This window comes from Balaenoptera physalus (genome assembly GCF_965194825.1).
Source record: "Balaenoptera physalus genome assembly, chromosome: 7".
Lineage (NCBI taxonomy): Eukaryota > Metazoa > Chordata > Mammalia > Artiodactyla > Balaenopteridae > Balaenoptera > Balaenoptera physalus.
This window is the reverse complement of record NC_138886.1, coordinates 20,607,405-20,624,951: the sequence shown is the minus strand read 5'-3', so window position 1 is coordinate 20,624,951 and position 17,547 is coordinate 20,607,405. Positions and strand designations below refer to the sequence as shown.

At 51.6% G+C, this 17,547-nt stretch overlaps 1 protein-coding gene across 4 annotated transcripts; it reads right to left on the bottom strand.

Annotated features, from left to right (window-relative positions):
- Positions 1 to 7,462: 7,462 nt before the first annotated feature.
- Positions 7,463 to 17,329, bottom strand: ALAD (aminolevulinate dehydratase). Of its 4 annotated transcripts, XM_082470325.1 has the most exons (13): positions 17,188 to 17,308; positions 14,799 to 14,918; positions 11,822 to 12,012; positions 10,834 to 10,884; positions 10,272 to 10,368; positions 9,767 to 9,902; positions 9,577 to 9,660; positions 9,388 to 9,476; positions 9,113 to 9,168; positions 8,938 to 9,025; positions 8,763 to 8,849; positions 8,268 to 8,397; positions 7,463 to 7,615 (listed from the first exon to the last, which is right to left on the bottom strand). In XM_082470325.1, the coding sequence occupies exons 3-13, from the start codon at positions 11,932 to 11,934 to the stop codon at positions 7,557 to 7,559; spliced, it is 990 nt and encodes a 329-aa protein (XP_082326451.1). In that variant the 5' UTR covers positions 11,935 to 12,012; positions 14,799 to 14,918; positions 17,188 to 17,308; the 3' UTR covers positions 7,463 to 7,556. The 4 variants fall into 4 exon arrangements, with proteins under 4 accessions (XP_082326451.1, XP_082326448.1, XP_082326449.1 ...); XM_082470322.1 differs by lacking the exon at positions 14,799 to 14,918 and having other exon boundaries at positions 17,188 to 17,329; XM_082470323.1 differs by lacking the exon at positions 14,799 to 14,918 and having other exon boundaries at positions 11,822 to 12,048; positions 17,188 to 17,322.
- Between the last annotated feature and the right edge of the window lie 218 nt (positions 17,330 to 17,547).

Here is a 17,547-nt window from a genome sequence, read left to right as displayed (position 1 = left end):
GGATCTTCCCAGACCAGGGCTTGAACCCATGTGCCCTGCATTGGCAGGCAGATTCTCAACCACTGCGCCACCAGGAAAGCCCGGGGCGGGCGTATCTTTGGATGAACCAGTTAGGGGAGGAGCAAAAGATCTGAATGGCAGCCAGGTGAAGCTTAAGGACAAGTACAGCTGAGCAAGGGCAATGGCCTCCCTATTTCCCAACCACTTCCCAGGGATTGCTGCAGTTTTGGTTGTTATGCTATCAGACATTTTTCTAGGAGCACACAAATATGCATGCAATTTTCTTTCTTTCTTCCCTCCACCCCCCCCCCTTTTTTTTTTAATAAAAACAAAACATCCTCCTATATGCCAAGGCTGGTCTGTTCATTTTGTTCAGAACTGCCTCACCCTCACTGGGCTCAGACCTGTGAGGAAATACAAAGTTCAGAGTCACAGACCTTGGCTGGCAAGGGAGAGCCTGACTCCAGGCCTTTCTCTTTTTCTGAGTAACTTTTTCAGCAGAGAAAAGGGAGCCTTGCATGTCACAGGAAGGCCAATGACAGGTCCTGCTATTTTGAAACAAGCTTCTTTTTGATTCATCAGTTCAAAAATGGGTCCACTTCCTGGGTATAGTTTCCTTCCTAAGGCAGATGACAGAAATTCCTAGAGGGTTTCATCCTTTGATCTACCCTGTGTGGGCTCTGGCCTGGTGATTGCTCCTGGAGAGACCTGGCATGTCGCAATACTGGCTGCTGGCTTAGGTTATTTCTCTTTGAGAAACCAAGCTTCTTACATGAGGGCTTTTTCCTTGAGATTCTCACCCAAAAGCACTAAGTAAACCCAGGCTGGGCCCACCAGACATACATCTCTCTCTCTTTAAAATTTCATTTAGGGAATTCCCTGGTGGTCCAGTGGTTAGGACTCCATGCTTGCCAAGGGTGCGGCTTCAATCCCTGGTCAGGGAAGATCCTGCAAGCTGCGTGGTGTGGCCAAAAAAAAAAAAAAAAAAAAATCAAATTTCATTTACTTATTTTTTAACTTTTATTAAAATATACATAGAGAAAAGTGCAAAGAAGTGTATATGTCCTTGAATTTTTACAAAGTGAACATACCTATGCAATCAGCACCAAGACCAAGAAAAAGAACATCTCCAGAACCCTGGTGTCCCTGTCCTCTCCAAGTCACTTACTCCCATGAAGGGGAACCACTACCCTAACTTCTAAATGCATGGTTATACTTGTCTTTGAACTGTATCTAAATGGAATAATACAGCATGCACTCTTTTGTCTTGCTTCCTTTGTTCAAAATTTTAGTTGTAAGATTCATCCATGTTGCTATGAGTAGTTACAGGTCATTCATTCTCCTTCCTGTGATATCCCATTATATGAATACCCCACATTTTATTGTTGATGGACATCTGGGTTATCTCCAGTTTTTGGTTATTACAAATATTAGAAAATGTTGCTATGGACATTCTTGAACACATCTTTTGGTCACATGTGTACACATTTCTGTTGGGTAAATCCCTAGATGTGGAATCACTAGGCTATACATATGCGTATGTCCAGTTTCAGTAGATGGGGCAAGTTTTCTGAAGTGGTGTACCAGTCGTGTGAGATTCCACTTGCTCCACAGTCTCAAAAATTGGCATTGTTGGGCTTCCCTGGTGGCTCAGTGGTTAAGAATCTGCCTGCCAATGTAGGGGACACGGATTCGAGCCCTGGTCCAGGAAGATCCCACGTGCCGCGGAGCAACTAAGCCCGTGCACCACAACTACTGAGCCTGCGCTCTAGAGCCCGTGAGCCACAACTACTGAAGCCCACGCGCCCAGAGCCCGTGCTCTGCAACAAGAGAAGCCACCGCAATGAGAAGCCCGCGCACCACAAAGAGTAGCCCCCGCTTGCCACAACTTCCGCGCACAGCAACGAAGACCCAATGCAGCCAAAAATAAATTAATTAAAAAAAAATGCGCATTGTCTATTATTTTTTAAATTTTAGGCATTCTGATGGATGTATGGTGGTATCTCATTACGGTTTTAATTTTAATTTCTCCATTGACTAGTGAAGATAACACCTTTTCATGTGTATTGGCCAAGTTTTGACTTAATTTACATGAATAACACATGATATAATACATGAATATAAAAATGCACTTCAAGCTAAGGTAATACATAAAAGGAGAAAGTCCCTCTAAAAGCAATCCCTCACCTCTACCCCTTGCAATCCCTCCCCAACTTTTGAGCACTGGGCTTGGAGTTAGGAGACCTGAATCCAGCCTTGGTCTGCCACTGACTTGTGTGAATTTGGACAAGTCCCCTTTCTGAGTCTGTCTCTCATCTATAGAATTAGAGTGATGGTCTAATTATAGAATTAGACCATTACTTAGATGGTCTCTAAGGACCTCTTTACTTTGATAGTCTGAGCACTGTTTCCATGATTACAAGAAACTCCATGTGGTGGGCATGGCCATTTGCCCGCATATCCATTCTCTCCATCTTCCTTAGTAATGGAACCCCTGAGTTTTAGCTGAGCGCAGGGCTGCCCCACCAGGCTCTGTTTTCCAGCCTCCCTTACACAACTAGGTGTGACCATGTGACTAAGTTCAGACAAGGGCAGAATGGTGTGTACAACTTTCAGGTTGGGCCCTTGTAAGGAAGCGTCATGCCCTCCATTTGCCCTTCTCCTCTTTCTGCTAACTGAAAAGAGGACCTGATGGTGGGAACTGGACCCACCATCTATGATCACGAGATAGAAGCCGAGATGTGTTGAGGATGACAGAACGAGGCAGGAGCCGTGACCCACCACGCCGTATAGCTGACATAGCCTGGACTACTTAGAGAGAAACGTATTTCCGTCTTAAGTTACCGTTATTTTGGCTTTTGTTATAATTACTACACTTGAATCCTGACTAACACAGAGTGACGGGGGAATGACTTTAAATTGGGTGTCAGGGCAGGTTTCTTTGAGGACGTGACACTTAAACCAAGATCTTAACAATGAAAAGGAAACAGTCATACAGATTTTGGGGGAGAGAATTCCAGGCAAAGGGGCGGACCATAGGTGCACCATAGGCTGAGATCCCACCAGCCTTCCGTGTAAGGAGGGAGACCTTGTCAATCATGGTGCCACATCTCCCATTCCATTGTTTATAGGGACTGAACGGAGAGGCTGGTTATGTGACCTGAGCAGGGCCAATCAGAGACCTCCAGAGATTTGCTATGTGGATAATGGGATAGAAAGGATCTGTCTTTCTCTGGGATTAAGGACCATCTAAGGATCATGTTGCTGTCAAGTGGCAAAAGCCCATCTTAGAATAAAGCCAAGCTGAGGCAAACACATATGAGAGCTAGGAAGGGACAGAGGTCTCCATGAGAGCCTTTGACCCTAGATCCAGCTACACTTGACCTTATTACAGCCCAATTATGGAAACCAATTAGTTCCTTTTTTGTTACTGAATTAAGTTTCTGTCACTGGCAACCAAGAGTACCCAGAACAATGCAGAATATGGGGTGTTGTAAGTCACAGGCCCTGATGTGTGGAATTGGCTGGCAGAGTCCACATGGGGCATATAATAGGTCAGGACTCCCCCTTCCCTAGTTGGGAAATTGGTAGTAAAATGTTTGGTTAAAATGCCTGTTGTTTTTGGGGACCCTCAACCATAGGCCCACTGAGGTAGTTTTAGGGACCTTTTTTTTAAAAAAATAAATTTATTTGTTTATTTTTGGCTGCTTTGGGTCTTCGTTGCTGCGCACAGGCTTTCTCTAGTTGCGGCGAGCAGGGGCTACTCTTAGTTGCGGTGCGCGGGCTTCTCATTGCGGTGGCTTCTCTTGTTGCGGAGCACGGGCTCTAGGCGTGCGGGCTTCAGTAGTTGTGGTACACGGGCCCAGTAGTTGTGGCTCAAGGGCTCTAGAGCGTAGGCTCAGTAGTTGAGGTGCACGGGCTTAGTTGCTCCGCGGCATGTGGGATCTTCACGGACCAGGGCTCGAACCCGTGTCCCCTGCACTGGCAGGCGGATTCTTAACCACTGCGCCACCAGGGAAGCCCAGTTTAAGGGATCTTAGTGAAACAAAAAGTGAGGACGATGGAATGTGATGGCTATTTGTGGTGGCCTTCAGGATGTCCCACAGAGACAAGCTACCGTCCAGGCTGGCACATCTGAGAGGGAAATAATAAAATCAAATCTTGTTGAGAGCGGCCCTTAATGCTCACCAGATGCCCGGAAATCTGAGAATAAAATGCCTTGTTGACTGAGTTCTCTGCCCAAAGATAAAATTACGACTAGCAAGAAGAAGGCACACAGCAGGAGACGGGGACTGTGGAGGAGCCAGGCCCTCCAGGACTACCCAGATCCCTCCAGCTGCCTGCCTGGTCATTACTGCCTTTGTAGACAAAACATAGCGGGGTGGGGGTGGAGCAGACGGTAGGCTGGTACCTCAGGTGCCGAGTCCTGACTCCAGAGGGTGCCGCTCACATAGACCATGATGCCTGAAGGCAACCCCATTACTGGAACTACTAATAGCATAATGTTAGAGCCATAATTTTGTTACTGTTTATTAGGAGGTGGTATGGCACAGTGGGTAAGGGTAGAGGCCTTGGAGTTGTGCTATGTGAGTTCAAATACCAGCTCTGCTGTTTTTGGTGACTGGGGGTCCTAGGCCCAGTTCTGCCACAAACTTGTTGAGTGGCCTTGGGAGAGTCACATAAACTGTCGACAGAGCTTCCTCATTGCAAACCCAAGCTAAATTTAGGATTCCCCTTCCAAGCTTTCCCACCTCAGTAAATGGCCTATCAGCCACCCAGGAGCTCAAGCCAAGTTCGTTTTTGACATCTAATCTACCTTCTAAATCCATTCCCTTCTCCATCCCCACTGTCACCACTCAGTCTAGGCCACATTTCTTATTTGCACTTTGCAACAGTGCTGTCAAAATGCTTTTATAAAATGCAAATCAAGAGTCAGTCATTCCCCTGACTAATAGCCTTCAAATGGCTTCCCTTTCTCTGGGAATAATGAGAAGGCTCTCCATCTTCCTTCAGCATGGCTATTGAACCCCTGCACGGTCTGGCCCTGGTGTCTCTCTGCTCAGTTCAGGCCTCTCTTCCCCATCCTTCCCTGTGTTCCAGCCACCCCAGCCTTCCAGCTCATTTTAGCCCCAGGGTTCCCTCTGCCGGGAATGCCCTTCCCTGAACATGTCTCAGCTTGGTTGCTCATTCTCCAGGTCTAGGTTTAAATATCAGACCCTCAGGGAAGTATTTTCTGATCTTCAAACCAGGTCAGGCCCAGGTGTGGCCTTCACAGCACCTGTCACATCATTGGTAACAGGTCCGCCTCTTGGTTTTCCTCAGGGAGACTCATCATCACTCCACTCAAAGTTTACCCTGGGGGCTCTAGACACAGTTATGTGCTCCCTGAGGACTGTCTGTACCTAAAGGGCAGTGTCTTTTTTTTTTTTTTTTTTAAGAATCGGCAACTTTATTGAGGGTCCCGCTGTGCCTGTGTTTTGCGCTGCCCAGGGGAGCGCAGGTGCCTGCCCAGGACAGGCCAGTCTGAGCGCACAGGGAGTCACTGCCGTTATCTATCTCCCATCTCCATGTGCCTAGAACAGAGCCAGGCCCCCATATGTGCTTGGCCAATGATGAATGTAGGATGGCCTTGAAGGATGTTCCCTTCCACACTAACCAGAAATGAGCTCAGGGGCCAGGTGCCAGGAAGCCAAGAAACTAAGGTGGCGGAAGGTTCTGGTGTGGCCCAAGCCCTGAGACCCATCAATGGCTGATCTCCCATGAATGTTTCGGGCCTCTAAGTGACTCTTCAAGTCCCAAAGGCTGAGGACAGAATGAGATCAGGTCTTCAGTTAAGTCGGCCACAGCTCTGGGGAAAACTACCAGGAGTCAGAGGGGAGCTGCTTCTGACTCATATAATTCCAAATTTTAAAACAGGTTGTACTGCTGTAACATCCAAACTAACCTTGCTTTGACTCTAGAGTTGGGATTCTCTGTCACTTTGCAGACAGGCAGGTGGACTTGCAAACTGGCGCCTCCTTAGCTGGGCCTGAACCTTCACTGGGGGGAAACATTACGTCGCGTCACCCTCAGAAGAATGAATGGAAACCAGCTGCCCAAGCCAGAAACCCATGAAGGCATCTGTTTCCTCCCATTCCCTCCCTCAATCCCCGCAATGTGAAAGCATCAGCAAAATCTTCCTATTCTATCTCCAGAATGTATTCTGAATATATTCTGCTTCCTTCTCTCGCCACTGCCACCACCCTGGTCCAGGCCACTGTCATTGCTCCGGGGGTTCAGCTACAGTCTCCCGACCAGGCTTTTTCTGGCTCACCCCTCCATTTTTTTCACAGGAGCAGAATGGGGGAAATTGGAACACATGTTAAGTCCTGGTTAAGATCCTTCAGATGGCTTTCTATCAGATGCAAAATAGAACCCAAGTTTCCTACAAGGTGCAGGATCTACCTTTCCAACCTCCAGTCCTGCAACCCACCTTCCTCTTCCTCATCTGGCTCCCAGCGGCCCTGCCAAGCCCCTCCCACGGCAGGAGCCTATACACTCCGTCATTCTCGCAGCTTCTGGTGTCTGCTTCCCTCTGCCCTCTGTAAGGGTCTTTCCTTGTCCCTCAACCTCATGGAGGGCTTCTCAAGCAAGGCCCATCATCTGTTATTCTCTGTCTCAGACCCTTTCTTTCCCTGGAAGCACTATTACAATGTGTAACTGCCTTATTTGTCTGTTTTCTTGTTGTTTTCTGTCACCCCTGTTCTCCTTGTATAGATTCCACTCAGAGACAAGCCGAGGTCTGTCCTGCTATACCCCCAGGACCCAGCATTGTGTGTGGGCACAAAGCAGACCTTCTCAAAAAATACCTCTTCAATAAAAATCCTTTTTGGTGGTGGCATCTCCAACAGTCAGGAACTCTCTCTTTGCTTCTGAATTTTGATCCTTACGCAGCGTTCCTGCTTGTTAATGAATAATTCTTTTCTGCTCGTTAATGAGTAATTCTTCTCTGGGTTTATGGCTCAGAGAACAACAGGAGATCTCAGGCAGCCTGGCAACCACTGGCCTGTATGGGAATTGCCTTCCAGTGGAAGCGCAGCAAATCTCAACTCTAAACCCGGGGTGTCAATCTAAGCCTCAGTCCCAGTGTGCCCAGCTCTGCTGCCAGAGGCCTCGAGCTTTCCAGAGCTTTTGAGGGTCCAAGATTCAACTGCCCTCCTTTTCTGTTAATGCTTCAAGCCTTTCTCCCAGGCCCCACTGAGCCAAGGTCCATGATTCCTGGTGGCTTTCAAGCTGAAGCCACCCCAGAGGAAGGAGCTGGGGTGGCAGAGGTGAGCCTCAGGGTTGACCCAGGGGAGGGGTAGGGAAGCCTGGGAGAGCCCATGAGGATGTGGCTGTGAGTGGGAAGATTTGGCACGTTGGCAGAAACCACCCAGGGCTTCTGGGCGCCTGCCAGTGTGTAAGCAGGAAGAGGGCACGAGCACACAGTTCTAAAAGCATCGTTTACTTTGGTTTTCACTTCTCCAAGGCTCAGGAATTAAAAAGTTCTAGTTCTTGGGTCTTGCACACTTTCTCCATCACTCCTTCAGCCACTGCAGTAGCTGAGGTGTGTAGTAGGTGATGATGATGTCGGCACCTGTGTTGGGAGAGAAGCGGGAAGCAGGGGAAGGGCAGGGCATCAGCTCGGGGAATACCTTCTGGGAGATGAGGGCCGGGGGTGGGAAGAAGGCTACCGTGAAGAGGCACAGCCCACGGGTGTCACAACCTAAGACTGAGTTCAGTTCCGGTGAGTCCTAGCTCTGTACGTTGTGTGACCTTGGGGAAGGCATTTTCTCCTTCTGGGCCTCAGTTTGCCAATGTATAAAACTGCACAGTGGGGGAAACAGGTGAGCTGTGAGTTCCCTCCCAATGCTGTATGCTCAACCAACAAAACCAGCTCCCATTTATGAAGTGACAAGCATACGCCAATTACATGTAGGATCTCATTTAATCCTCTTGACAACCACGCACCAGCTATCTTGTCCCTAGTTCACAGACAAGGACACTGAAGTTAGAGAAGTGGCTTGGCCAAGGTCTCAAAACCAAAAAATAATAGAGGGCTCTGCGTGCTTCACTGTTCCACATTCTGTCCTGTGGTTTCATGTCTCTTCCCCAGCCTGTCTGTTTAGATCTCTGGCATTTCCAGGCATGAGACTCCAGGCTGTCTCATGACTTTATTTCCCTGTCTGGGCAAAGTGCCTATCAGTCCCTGCGGCACATGTCAAAGACTCCCACCCCTGCTTGCTCACCTGCTCTGCGGAAGGCAGTCATGACCTCCAGTACAGCAGCCTTGAGATCAAACGCTCCGGCCTGGGCTCCATGCCACAGCATGGCAAACTCTCCAGAAACGTGGTACACGGCGAGAGGGAGCTCAGGGTGCTGTGGAGAAGCAGCGGGGGGCAGGCAGGTTGAAGTGGGAGGTGGGCACGCCTCTGGGAGTATCCCTTCCTCCCTGCTCAATGTGTGACCATATTGAGCCCCAAGCCCTGAGTCACTGCTGCTGCCGGCCTGGCCCATCCTCGAGCTGTTAAAGCTGAGCTGTTCAAAGGCTCCTGCGAGCCCTGGCGCAGAGGCCCACAGTGGTTCCCCGGGCGGGACGGGAAGGGTGGGGGGTGCTGGGGATTCCTGTTCCCCGGGCAGATTGCTCAACTCCGAGATTCTGCAGTCCCTCGATCAAAGGGCCCAGAATCTGTGGACACACTCTCATCTCCCCGAGCCCCCTCTGGCCTCTGCCCTGTGCTCACCTTGTTCTTTACCTCCCGCACGATGTCCAGGTAGGGCATTCCTGGCTTCACCATGAGCACGTCAGCGCCTTCCCGTACATCCCGGTCCTAAGGGATGAGTTATGGTGTGGGCAGTGCCTGGGAGGCGAGGTGACAGGGGGACAGGCCGGGTGGGGCTGGAGCTCTGATCACTCACCACCGCGCGGAGGGCCAGGCCTCGTGCTCCGGGCGGCAGCTGGTAGCAGCGGCGATCTCCAAAAGCTGGGCTCGACTGAGCTGCGTCTCTGAGAAGCAGAGACACCAGGGTGGGCTCCAGCTTTGGGTTAACGGGTCAGGGATTCAACAGCAGACCCCTGGCCATCCCCACTCACCGGAAAGGTCCATAGAAACAGGAAGCGAATTTGGCACTATAGCTCATCACTGATACCTACGGGCAGATAATAGGGGTCTCGGCTCAGCCAGCCCTCCAGATGTCCCAGGGTGAAGTGACAGGGAGAGAAAGGACCCAGGCCGGAAATAGAGGCCTGTGTCCTAGTCCCACTGGAGCTCTGGGCCTTGCTTTCTCTGTGTGAGGTGCAGACACGGGGGCAGATCTGGTCCAGGCTCTCTTACCTCCCCACGTGCTGCCTGCACCCCCCACCCCTACCCTGTTGCCAAATCCATGTGCCATCAGAGCCTCCTTGATGGCTTCCACGCGTCCGTCCATCATGTCCGACGGGGCCACCACCTGACATCCTAAAGGGCAGAGGGTGGCCTTCAGAACTCTGGGACCCTCCTATCCACCCTGCCACCTCCCCGACCCGGGGGTGCCCATCCCTGCTGGTGGCTCACTCACCTGCCTTGGCATAGGCCAGCGCCACCTCTGCCAGCCGCTGGCGGCTCTCCTCAGCTTGGAACGACCCATTCTCACTCAGAAGCCCTGCAGGACAGACAGCTGGGTTTGGGGAGCATCCCGGGCCTTGGCCCGTCTCCACCGCAGTGGGAGTGCTGGTGGCAGCAGGGCTGGTGGAAGGAGGGAAGCTCACCGCAGTGACCGTGGGAGGTGTAGGGGCACAGGCACACGTCGCAGGCCACCAGGAGGCCAGGGAAGTTCTTGCGCAACAGACGGATGGCCTCGATAGCCGGGGAGTCCTCGGAGTCTGCCGCAGAGCCCCGCTCATCCTAGGGACGGGGAAGGACAAAGCAGAAGGACAAAGTCACACGAAGCCTTTGGGAGGCACAGTGGCCAGCCACCAGGGCACAGCCCCGGCCCTCTCCTTTATCACCATGACCGCTCCTGGACGAGGAGGCACGGGGAGGACCGTTCCCATTTTGCAGAGGGAAACCTGACTTGCCCATTCAGAGCTGCAGCCCTACTTAGCTTCCCGATCCTACATGGCTGCTGTTTCAAGGGCAGGGGCTGTGTCCGTTCACCGGTGGCCCCAGGGCCAGCACAAGGCTGGAGCGAGGGTGTGGTCAGTGTGGAAGCTCAGCTTATCCTCACCCAGCCTCCTCCTCCCCTTCCCTCTGACCCCTCCTCTGATTTGTCACCTTGGGAACTCTGCTGGGGACGCCGAAGACTAGGACACAGCGCAGGCCCTCCTCCACCAGGGGCTTCAGCATCTCTTCCAGCCGGTTCACACCATACCTGCATGGAGGGGCTGAAGTGAGGCAGGTCCCAGGCTAGGGTCCCCCCACCCCTCTGGCCTGTGCCTCTGTTAAGAGTCAAGGTGCACATGGCACGAGGAGGGCTCAAGCCTCACAGTACACGGAGGGGCAGGAAAGCACCCACCAAACAGATGGGAAAACCGAGGCCCCACGTAGCAGAGCTATGGGATTCAGCTGTGCAAGGCCCCTTCAAGATTCTGTTACTGAACTCCCATCTGAAGTTCAGCATTCCTCTGCTGCGGCGCCTCTGGTGACAGGTAGCTCATTACTGCCCGAGGCTGCCTCTTTTGTTGTGGAACAACTCTGCCCCCCGAGACAGTCCTTCTGAGCTGAAGTCAGCCTCTCTGGATCTTCTACCTCCTGGGTCTGCTTCTGCTTCCTGGCACCTCCACCTGTGAAATTGCTCCCTCCATCATAACCCTGCCCTCCCCACTCCGTCTCCTACCTGGCCACTCCTGGGAGGCTGGCGATAGGCTGTTTGTCATCAGGAACATCCCTGCAAGAGTGGGGGATGGGCTATGGATTGGTAGCTGTGGGAAGGGGCAGTGGTGAGGGGGTGACTGGGAGGGATGGTTGGGAAACTGGGAAGGAATATGGAGGTGGAGATGGTGGGAGGAAGATGGGATCCAGTGTCTGGTTCCCCTGCCTGGCCAAGCCCAGGGCCTGAAATAATAATAGGAACAACAAGAATAACAGTGACAACAAGCAACTGTACTCAAAGAACAGTACTCCTAGGAAGGAGTCAAGTGGTTAAGAACTTGGACACTGAGATCAGAAGGTCCTTGCTTGCTATCCCAGCCACTTACTGACTGGGCGACCTTGGCCAAATGGTACTCTTTGAGCCTCAGGGCCTTCATCTGTATCCTGGGTCGATTCATTCATTCATTCAACAAATATTTATTGAGCACTTATTATGTGTCAGGTACTGTTCTAGGCTCTGGCAACACAACAGTGAACAAAACAGACAAAAATCCCTGCCCTCGTGGAGATGACATTCTAAGGGATAATATCCGTATTCTTCTCATGTGAATACTGTCAGGGTGGAATGAGATAATATACATAGGTGCTTAGCATACCAGTACCCGGGACACAGTAAGCTGTGCTATCGTGACTCATCATGACTGCCACCTCTGACACGTACATAGTACTTTACAGCCAACAAAACATCGTCTCGGCTTCTGTCTTGTTGCAAAAACTCAGGATGACAGGCAAGGGTTATTTTTATTTTCCAAATGGGAAGACTGTATTCTCTTCAAGGTTTGTTTTTCTCTTAATGGCTGTCCTTAACCCAGCAGGCCACGTCCAATACCTTGAGCTCCAAGCTGACAGCCCACTTTATCCCCGCAACACAGACACCTGCTCTGTTCACGAGCTTGCACACACACTCAACCCACCCCCTGCCGATCAGAGACCTGGCTCATTTGGGGACTCACGTGACAAAGATGGGGTAGATGAGGCTGGAGGCACTGAGGCTGGCGGTGGTTGCCTGCCAGGTCCGAAGTAGTGGGTGGAAGTAGCCGCTGTGCAGGACCGACTGGGGCTGCATGGTGGGCAGGGGGGACACAGGGCAGCCGGGTGGCTGGAACTGAGGGTTCCTGGGGGGTCGTCTGCCTCGTGCTCAGCTCTGTGAGGGCGACGAGAGGCGTGTGAGACGTGGTCCCTGGAACCGGGAGGTAGTCACATACCCGCAGGCTTTTCCAGATTCCTGCTTCCCCTGTTCTCTACCCCAGTGCTACTCCTAGTGGGGTTCACCAATCCCTGCCGGTGTGCACCAAGATAAGTAGACACTTTCATGAAACTTCAGAAACTTTCAGAAAGTTTTCAGAAACTTCCAGAGCAAGTTGAATCTAATAATATAAAATCTGGGTTTGTATTTTATTTGGTCTCTTTTTTTAAAACAACATGTCTCTAATAATTCATTTTCATTGCATTTTATCAAAGAATCAGTCTGGGATGGACTGGACTTTACTATGAGAAGCCCTGATCTAGCCACCACTTAAACTTTGCCTATTCCATGAACAATGTCCATGGCCATGGCAGAAATTTTAGAAAAGTACAGATAAGCAAAAAGAGAAAAATTTCCTGTAATTCTACCTCTAGGGGAAAACACTGTTAACCCCTTGGTACACGGACACACACTTAAGAGGATTAAATCGCACCGTGCCGACAGACAGACAGACAGACACGCCTGTGGAGTGGCCATGGAGGCTGTCTTTTTCAGCCCGCCTCCTGCTGCTCCCCAAGCACACTCGGGTGCGGCTCACCCTCTTTCCCTAGGAGGCTGGTGCTCTTTCCACAACTTCCCCATCCCCAAATCCTACCAGGTTCTCCACCAGGCGGCCCCTCCTTCCCTCTCCCTTGCAGCATCTCTTTTTGCCCAGATCACAGTCTCTCTCATATACCAGTTCTCTGTGGCCTTATCTTATCTCGTCCCAGTAGGTGGAGCTTCTGCAGGGCAGGGTCCACACTTAGTTCATGTTTGCCTCCTGCACAGCACTCTGCCACACAGTAAATATATTTACCCACATGAAGTACAAGACAATATGCCCTAAATGCCAAATAAGGGGTGTAAGACAGAAGGAAGCTGGGGCATTGTTTGTTTCTTGAGCACCTACTATGTGCCAGGCCACGCTGGGCACTCGCACACGATTTCTCATCCAGTTGGCACCGCAGTCCCAGGGGGTCGGGCTGACTGAGCGCATCTCGGAGAGGCCGAGCCTACCATGAAGGAACCATGACTTCCAATATGAGTTAGGAGGTCAGAAGCTTGTTGGAAGAAGACAGGACTAGAACTCGGTTTTGCAGGATGAGTGGGTTCGGCTCGGCAGAGGGAAAGGGGAGAATGTTCCCTCCGGAGGGGAAAGAAGGGGCCAGGAGGACGGGCTGCGGACTGCTCTGAGGACTGAAGAGGCAATCGAGGATGTGTGTTTGGAGGGGAGGGGCGGCCAGACTGAGGACAGGGAAGATTTCTGAGCAGGGGGCGGGGCAGGGGCCTGCTCAGAGCCTGGCTTTAGGAAGATAATTCTTGCAGCCTGAGCAGAGCTGACTAGAAGCAGAGGAGGACAGAGGCTGTGGGGCGAGAGGGGTGGGGAGGAGGGGCCATCCTAAGGCGGCCAAGAGGCAGTCTCTTGGGGCAGATGCGCTAGCTTGCTTGACCTGGAGGGCAGCGGAGACAGGGACAGGCAGGAAGAGGGCGGTGGGGAGCCGAGCCTGGAGAGAGAGGAGGTGGAGAGCTCCGTTTTAGACGCTTCCTTTTGGAGGTGCCTAACAGCCAAGTAGGGGGAAAACAAAGAGCCACCAATCTCTCCTTGTATGAATGGGACCTCAAGGCCCAGAGAGGGGCAGGGACTTACCCACGGCTGCACACTCTCTGGGTCTGGTTGGGGGGTCCTTTAGTACACTGATGATGCCTTCCCCTCCCCCTGCCCTCCAGCCTCCCAGGCCCCTTGGCTCCCTCCCAACTAGCTCAGGGGCCTGTTTCATCTGATCCTCCTCCTTGGCGGGGTTGGGGTTATCAGGAGCCACAGAGGATCCACTCCACCACCACACCCCTGGGCCAGCCACAACATCTGACACAGGGGCAAGCCAGGCCTCCCCAAAGATGTCCCAACCCCCATATGAACAATCATTTAGCAGATACAAAGTCCTGAGTGCCCATTTTGTACAAGATTTTGCTCTTAGGTCTGCTAAGGATTAGCCCAGCTCAGAGAGGTTAAGTCACTTGCCCAAGACCACACAGCTAGTGACTGAGCCAGAATTTGAGTTTGTTGTAGACAATGAGTGCAGGGTTTTACCTACCATACCCCATACTACTGATAAACACTTGATTCAGTAGACGTTGCTCTGCCTATACTATCTCTGCCTTGGAGAGATGGAGGGTATCAGAGAAAAATATACTGAGTGTATGTTGTGTGCTGGGCACTGCACTAGGTACTTTACACATATATATTATCCCATTTAATTGCAGAGAATTGTTCTAACTTTTAGTGATAAGGAGATGGAGGCTCAGAGAGGTTAACTGACTTGCTCAATGTCATTCTGCAGAGTCACATCATATTTTGAAGGCAGGTCTTTAGGTCTCTAACTCACTTTCCAGAGAACCTTTAGAGCAGCAGGCCCCCAGCTTCTGGAATCCAAAGCTGCATTCCACTGGCTTCAACCCCACATCTACTTTAGAAGGCTGAGGAAGCAAATGCCTTCTGCTTATCAGAAGCAAAAGGGCACAGCTGCCTAGAGGCCTTGCAGTCCAATTCACCCGGAGGAGACTGGGGGTTAGAGAGTGGTGAGGGGGAGGCCTTACTAGGGCAGTTCCACTTTTATCTGTTTTTTTTTTAAATTTTAGGAGAAATGGGTATTAGTGCTGAAAAAAATTAAAAAGTTGAAAATCACCAACCCTGTTTAATCGTTTACATTCTGCTGCGGAAAGTAGGGTGCAGAAAGGAGACAGGAGTTGTTTGACATCCACAGCGAGTCAGGTACAAAGCTGGGCTTGACCATGGGTCTCCTGGCTTCTACTCAAGGGCCTGTTGCCTGCCCCACAAGTAGTCATTCTGTTACATACGTGCTTAATAAACAAACATCTGTTTTTTGTTGTTGTTGTTGTTTGTTTGTTTTGCTGCACCACGTGTCACCTTAGTTCCCCTAACAGGGATCGAACCCGTGCCCACTGCAGTGGAAGCGTGGAGTCTTAACCACTGGACCGCCAGGGAAGCCCCAATAAACAAAGATCTGTGCAGTAGAACAACAGCCCCTGAGGAACAGAGGTGCTTCTCTGTTTGCAGAGCCAAATCCAGGTGGAGGTTTTGCTTTGCCAAAAGTCCCTAAAAAATTGGAAGATTTTCACATACTTGGAAGGGGCACTTCTCCCAAATCAAGGGAGCCTGTAAGCCACAGCTTAAATCCTGTGACACCACACTGAAGACAAGGGCAAGTCACCATGGGATGCAGAATAGGTTAGCTTAACTGGAAGGCTGTAGCAGGCAGTGTAGAAAGAGTAATGTTTCAGGGTCAAACAGTCCCAGGTCTGCTCTGTGCTCTGTGTATGACTTTGGGCAAGGTTGCAGAATCTTCATTTCGTAATCTATGAAATGGGAATGATACTATCAAACTTGCAAAGCTGCAGAGAAGATCAGAGATAGTGAAGAGGTACATGCCTGGCACAGTAGCCACTCAGTAAATATGCAGCTACTTTTACTATCATTAGGAGTAGAAGTGGGCTGACTAGACCTCCTGGAGTGGATCACAGCTGTGCCCTCTGCACCACACCCAGAAGGGAGAACTTTCACTCAAACCTGGATGGGCCACAGGGTCTCCCAGGATATCTGAGGTGGGGTCCTTGCCTTCCAGCAGCTTATGTGGTGAAGGAGAAATAGTCACCATACAGATGCTACAGTAGAGGGGTGGACTATATGCTATAGGAGGGACCTGTGTCTCTTGGAATCAAGGATGGATGGCTTCATGGAACAGGCAACACTGAGGGATAAGTAAAATTTCAGATTGTTTGTGAAAGTATCTCCTTCCTTGGAAGGTAACTTCTTCAACTTGGGAGTAACCTAAGTTGGGCCCTGAGAACTACCACCCGGAGGGGCTGAGAAGAAATGCAGGGCCTGATCCCCCCATGTTGTACTCCACTGAGGATTCCAGAGGCTGTGGTCTTGGCACAGAGGGTTGTGAGCTGCTGCCAGCGATGACAGGCTCTGCCACTAGCAGGGGAGGGCCAGCTAGGTAGAAGGTGGCCAGGGCTGAGAAATCCAAACCCCCAGAAGGGCCCAGGACAGCAGCTGTCAGGCAGTTCTGAAAAGGAGCCGACTGGCTACCTGTTTATTCAAACTGCATTTCCTGAATATCTACTCTGGGCCTGCCCCAGTGCTAGGAACAGGGATGAAAGAGAAGAAGGAGACCCAGGCCTTGACTTGGCTTTGAAGAGCCCAAATCTCCTCTGGAGCTAAAAGGAGAATCAGCCAGTTCCACAAATTCCTAGAACACACTGATTAAGAGGTTCCTTAAAGCTTGCTGACTACATCATTGAAATGATGGTGATACTGGGCTGACACTGGTCCAAGATCGTGCAGGGGGTCAGTGGCATATCTCGGGCTAGAATCCAGGTCTCCAGCAGAGAAGTCCTCAATTTCCACCATTACTCCTTGATACTTTAAGTACAGATTTCAAAGCTGCTTATCAGCAGAGCTGGACTCCTGGAGAGCTCTGGGTGAAGGGGGTGAGGAAGGAAAGAGGCAGAACGGTGACTCTGGACCTGGCTGCAGTTGGCAGCATGAGGGTTACGGGTGTGGGTTTTGGAGTCTGTAGATGTGGGTTCAAATCCTGAGTCTGTCACCTTCCAGCTGTCTGACCTCAGAATCCTCATCTGGTAAATAAGGACTTGAACAGACCTCAATGGGCTGTTGTAAGACTGAATGGGCCAATGCATGTAACTTATGTACAATCCTAGCACAGAGCGGCTGTTATTGTTTGCACCTCCCTCCCCCATCCTGCGAGGCACCTCGGGCTCTCCACTGATGGAGACTACCCAAGCGGTCTCCAAGGGAATGGACCCCAGACAGGAGACTCGGAGCCCAGACCCGGGTCCCCAAGGGCAACGGCCACGCAGAGACCTCAACCTCGCTGCAGCAGGACATTCTACCTCTAAGAGCCTAAATAGGAGTCCCAGAGTCACTCCGTCCTCGGCTGCACCGCCAGCGCTTGTGGATTACAGCAGAGTCTGGGTCTGGGGACACAAGACTTTGATGCCACAGCCCCTGCCTCCAAGTCCGCCATCTCCCCGGGTCCAGTCCCCACTCACCTGCCTCCCTAAGGAATCTGAGACGCCACTCCCTTCACCGCTGCCGCGCGCTCTGGTCTCCCAAGTCCCACGTGGGGGCGGGGCGGCTCTCCCGGAAGCAGCTGCCTCTCTCACAGCCCGCCCCCTACCGCATGCAGGCCTCGCCCCCTGTGGGCACTTGGCCTGAGGTCGGCTCCGGCCGAGACCACGCCCACTCACGTCAGTAGGCCTTGCCAATCGGGTGTGCCGAAAGGCTGGAGGGCCCGCCCCTCCCTACGCTGAGGTTCGCTCCTGAGCTGCGGAAGTCCCGGGGGAGCCCACTTGGGGGCGCAGGAGCGGCGCGGCAAGGGTGCTGCGTGTGAACCGGCCTCGAAGGTGGTT

Excerpts from the sequence above, each read along its gene's own strand:
- ALAD (XM_082470322.1), bottom strand. The coding sequence starts at position 11,934 with ATGCAGCCCCAGTCGGTCCTGCACAGCGGCTACTTCCACCCACTACTT. Across the intron at positions 10,369-10,833 it reads AGCCTCCCAGGAGTGGCCAG|GTATGGTGTGAACCGGCTGG; the intron begins GTAGGAGACGGA and ends CCCTCCATGCAG. Across the intron at positions 8,850-8,937 it reads GCCTGGCCCTCCGCGCGGTG|GACCGGGATGTACGGGAAGG; the intron begins GTGAGTGATCAG and ends CTCATCCCTTAG.